Here is a 5,453-nt window from a genome sequence, read left to right as displayed (position 1 = left end):
CAAATAGGAAAAGGAGTTCGTCAAGGCTGTATATTGTCACCCTGCTTATTTAACTTATATGCAGAGTACATCATGAGAAACGCTGGGCTGGAAGAAGCACAAGCTGGAATCAAGACTGCCGGGAGAAATATTAATAACCTCAGATATGCAGATGACACCACCCTTAAGGCAGAAAGTGAAGAAGAACTAAAGAGACTCTTGATGAAAGTGAAAGAGGAGAGTGAAAAAGTTGGCTTAAAGCTCAACATTCAGAAAACAAAGATCATGGCATCTGGTCCCATCACTTCATGGCAAATAGATGGGGACACAGTGGAAACAGTGGCTGACTTTATTTTTGGGGGCTCCAAAATCACTGAAGATGGTTATTGCAGCCATGAAATTAAAAGATGCTTACTCCTTAGAAGGAAGGTTATGACCAACCTAGACAGCATATTACAAAGCAGAGACATTACTTTGCCAACAAAGGTTCATCTAGTCAAGGCTATGGTTTTTCCAGTAGTCATGTATGGATGTGAGAGTTGGACAGTGAAGAAAGCTGAGTGCCGAAGAATTGATGCTTTTGAACTGTGGTGCTGGAGAAGACTCTTGAGAGTCCCTTGGTCTGCAAGGAGATCCAACCAGTCCATCCTAAAGGGGATCAGTCCTGGGTGTTCATTGGTAGGACTGATTCTGAAGCGGCAACTCCAATACTTTGGCCACCTGATGCAAAGAGCTGACTCATTTGAAAAGACCCTGATGCCGGGAAAGATTGAGGGCAGGAAGAGAAGGGGATGACAGAGGATGAGATGGTTGGATGGCATGACTGACTCAATGGACATGGGTTTGGGTGGACTCCAGGAGTTGGTGATGGACAGGGAGGCCTGGTGTGCTGTGGTTCATGGGGTCACAAACAGTCGGACATGACTGAGCGACTGAACTAAACTGAAATGAAAATTCATTTGACGGCCAACTTTGTCAGACAAACTCCCATGAAAGCAAAGTATCCCACTTTTAATTCTGATATAAAATAAAATTTTAAAGGTTTTTATAAAAGAAAATATTCATAGAAAGGATGCAATCTTAAAATGCAGGAACTTACAAAATTGCATATAATTTTAAGTTAGGAAAATGACTTCATTTCTTTAAGGAAAGGTAAAAGAGAAACAAAAAGACGACTTCTAGATTCAATTTCTAATGGTGCTAATTATTTGTGTGTGACCTTGGGCAACTTACTTAACCACTTTTAATGCCTCATTTAAGTTTTTGTTAAAATGCCATTTACTCCAAGAGACCCTTCTGATCTAATTATCTAGCATCACACCCCATCAAAGTTAGTATCTGTTACATTACTCAATTTTTTCTTTACCATTATTTGAAATTACTTTATATGTTTGCTTACTTATTATCTCCAGCCCACAGATTAAAGATCCACGAGAGTAAGAATCTTGTCTCTTTTGTTCACTGTGCTGTGCTTAGTCACTCAGTTGTGTCTGACTCTGCAACCCCATGGACTGTAGCCTGTCAAGTACCTCTGTCCATGGGGCTTCTCTAGGCAAGAACACTGGAGTGGGTTGCCATGCCCTCCTCCAGGGGATCTTCCCAACCCAGGGATCAAACCCAGATCTCCCGCACTGCAGGCAGATTCTGTACCATCTGACCCACCAGTGAAGCCCAAGAACACTGGAGTGGGTAGCCAATCCTTTCTCCCGGAGGATCTTCCCAACACAGAAATTGAACCAGGGTCTCCTTCATTGCAGGCAGATTCTTTACCAGCTGAGCTACCAGGGAAGCCCCTTTTGTTCACTATTATATGTCAAATGCCTAAAACACTGCCTGGCACTTGGAAAAGAAAGTGAAGTTGCTCAGTCATGTCCAACTCTTTGCAACCCCATGGACTGTAGCCCACTAGGCTCCTCAATCTATGGAATTTTCTAGGCAAGAGTATTGGAGTGGGTTGCCATTTCCTTCTCCAGGGGGTCTTCCAGGCCCAGGGATCAAACCCAGGCCTCCTGCATTGCGAGCAGACACTTTACCGTCTGAGCCACCAGGGAATCCCATGTAAGGTACTAGATAAATATTTGTGAAGTGGATGATTCTCAGTTTCCTATCTGTAAAATGAAAATAATAACTGCTTTAACAAAGCTTTTAGAAGAATTAAAATTTAAAACTATATGTGAAAGTGTGCTGTAAACCAATAAGCAGACATACAAAAGATAAGCCAAAGGGTTAGGAGGGGGGCTACCTCAGAATACACCAAAATCTGAAAGGTACTGTCAATTATAGCAATCATGAGTTCCAGTGCAACTAATTATTTTTAAATCCAAAAAGAAGGCACATACCTTTCCCTGCAGAGGGCCCTGAATAAGCTTGGGATATTTCTGTGTTGAACTATTTCCATGTCCCAGTTTCCCATAATCACCATCTCCCCAGCTGAAGACTTCTCCTTCTGTAGTAAAAGCTAAAGTATGACCATCAGATCCTTTAGAAGATGAGACCTTTTTAATGGACCTGTGAGGTTCAAATGTTAACTTTTTTAAAGTAGATTGATTATTAGAGTCGCCAAGGCCTAGTCTTCCATAGCTGCCTTTACCACAAGCTCTGACAGAGCCATCTGTAGAAATGACAAAAGTGCAGTACTGTCCAGCTTCAATCTATAAACAAACAGAATCAGATATAAAATGCTTCTGTGAGAATCAAAGTATATTAAAGTTTATCTTACAAAAGAAGCTCAAAGGAAATCTTTTATTTTTTTTTAATTTTATTTTATTTTTAAACTTTACATAATTGTATTAGTTTTGCCAAATATCAAAATGAATCCTCCACAGATATACATGTGTTCTCCATCCTGAACCCTCCTCCCTCCTCCCTCCCCATACCATCCCTCCGGGTCGTCCCAGTGCACCAGCCCCAAGATTTCCCCAAAGGAAATCTTTTAAAGTAGAAATGCATCTCCACAGAGATTAAGAAATAAACAGAAAAATTAAGAAAATTATTAATGGCCTATTCACATTGACTTTATTGTTAACTCAAATTAATGTATATTTTATCTTTTCAGGTTATCTATCCAGTTTTGGTTCAATGAAACAACAAAGTAAAATGTTTCCGCCTCCTCTAATATAACTGGTAAAGGGAAAGAAGTAAAATTTTCCTGTAATTCCTTAAGGTCCATTATAACAAGAACCATGTAATACTTATTCTAAATTCATTTGAGAAAAACTTATATTTTAATGAAAATACAGAAAGTTCCAATTTGCCTAAAAGGTAGCTACAAAGGTAAAAAAATGATCACAATAAGAAAATGAATGCCAATATGGCAAAAGGAAAATTCTAATTTTTACCTAGTCTTATTTACTATTTGTGTTGAATATATGGTAAGTCTGTTGACATTCATAATTCTTTTTAAAACTCTTGATGCAAATTTGATTTTTTAAAACTTGGAAATACTGTTAGGAAAATGAGGGACTTAAAATATTTTTTCTATAAAAATCCAAAAACTGATGCAGTATAGTATAGAAACAATACAGATAAGAAAACAAGTAAGAACATTCACTCATAAAAACAAAAACCAAAAAAATCCCACTCGTAACATCTACCAATTTGTAAAGTATGCAAAGAACTCACAGTCTGAGCATCAGAGAAACTAGGAGCCAGTTTGGGTTGTAGTATTTTCTCCTGTGTGCCTTCTACCAACTGATGGCTGCTATTGCTCCCCCAAACATAAACCTCACAGGTTTCTGAAACAATGGGAGTATCACCAGTCTGAATGCTATCAGGGCTAGCACATGTTCTTGAGTAATCAGAAGCCATTCTGCAAACCTATTAAAATAAGAAACATGCAATGAACACAAGACATTTTTAGTATAGATATTTTTTTAAATATTCTCTGAAATTGTTGACTTTCTTGCTTCTAAAACTATCTCAACTGCTCAAATAACCTAAGAACAACATATCCAACCTTAAACACAGATGGCTAGATTATCTACTCCCACAGAAAAAAATCACAAAAAGATACTAACATGGCAAAAATGGGGAGGAGAAGACACAATCAACTTTTATACCTAAATATTTTATTAATGTATAAAACAGCATTATAGAAAAACAAGTAGAAAAACTCCACCTTTAATAATCCCATCACCTTAATATATGCTACCTTTTTTAAATACATGTCCTTCCAGAGTTCTGCACATACATGTTTTTTAACAGTTATCACAGTGGATATACAAGTGATGACACAAAAGGACCATACAGAATTTTCTTTGTCTACCTAGTCTTCATAATTGAACCAACAATATTTCATCTGATGTAAAAATCACAATTTACTTAAGCATTTTCCTTTAAAAGGACAGATTCTTTCTACTTAGTTATATAAGCCATTTTTAACAATATAGCTGCTGCTACATGTTTAATTACTTTCCTTAGTAGAGAAACTCAGAAATGGAACTATTATATGCAAAAAATGACAACAATTACACGATTCCTGAAACATACCATACCAAATTGCCTTTGAAACTGGTGTTATGATATTATGAATAAAATGAGGGCTTCCATAAAAATAATAATGGCTCAGAGCAATTCAACACTCACACACGTATCTACACATATTTATATATGTATATATGTATAGATATATATATATATACACACACATATATACATGTATAGATATATGTGTAGATACGTGTGTGAGTATTGAATTTGCTCTGGGCCATTATATATATATATACACATATATGTATATATCTATATGTATATTATCTATATAATCTATCTACATTATCTATATATACATTATATACAATTGTATATACATTATCTATACATACATTATATATACATTGTATATATATTATATACAATCTATACATTATCTTTATATATACATCTATATGTATATATAGATATAGCTGTATAAAAAATCATGCCTTATTTACCATTTGTGTTGAATATAATGGTAAAGTCTATTGCCATTCATAACGCTTTATAAAAATTCAGGCTTCCCCTCTCCCCTCCTCTCTCCTCAAAACCCTGCCAAAAGCATAGAACCAGGGTTGTCATCACAGTTTCCCTAAACAATGAATAGGCCTATGTAAGAGTACCAGTCTCACTGCATTCATACCAGTAACTATTATGCTTTAAATTTTTTTGAAAAGTTCACTGGGGAAAAAGAGGATGCATTCTTTTAACTTCACAGTTCCTTATTACCAACAGAACTAAAAATTTCCCAACTATCTGCTTACAACTAACTTGCATCCATTCATTTATTAGAGCTCCGTGGATTTTGTATTGACCTGTACGAATCCCATACAATAAAGATATTATCTCTGACTATAGTAGTTTTCAATTTGTTGACTGCTTTTTAAAGCTTTTTATTTATTTATTTATTGGTTTTGTTTTTTTCTGAATCAAGCAAAATAAGAGAGGAATCTTTAAAAGCCAATATATTATATCACGAGACCATTAAATGGGAAGGTATA

General features: G+C 35.9%; 1 protein-coding gene across 11 annotated transcripts in view; it reads right to left on the bottom strand.

Moving 5' to 3' along the window:
* HERC1 (HECT and RLD domain containing E3 ubiquitin protein ligase family member 1) overlaps nt 1-5,453 on the bottom strand; it is a 213,318-nt gene that overhangs the window by 145,478 nt on the left and 62,387 nt on the right. For all 11 annotated transcript variants that reach the window (XM_010840215.1, XM_010840216.1, XM_010840213.1 and 8 more), the window contains 2 exons: nt 3,601-3,795; nt 2,319-2,630 (listed from right to left, as the gene is read on the bottom strand). In XM_010840215.1, the coding sequence (XP_010838517.1) occupies nt 2,319-2,630; nt 3,601-3,795 (507 nt within the window). The remainder of the gene's footprint in view (nt 1-2,318; nt 2,631-3,600; nt 3,796-5,453) is intronic.

This window comes from Bison bison, unplaced genomic scaffold, assembly GCF_000754665.1.
Source record: "Bison bison bison isolate TAMUID 2011002044 unplaced genomic scaffold, Bison_UMD1.0 scf7180017864142, whole genome shotgun sequence".
In the NCBI taxonomy this organism is placed as follows: domain Eukaryota; kingdom Metazoa; phylum Chordata; class Mammalia; order Artiodactyla; family Bovidae; genus Bison; species Bison bison.
This window is presented reverse-complemented; position numbering and strand designations above follow the sequence as displayed.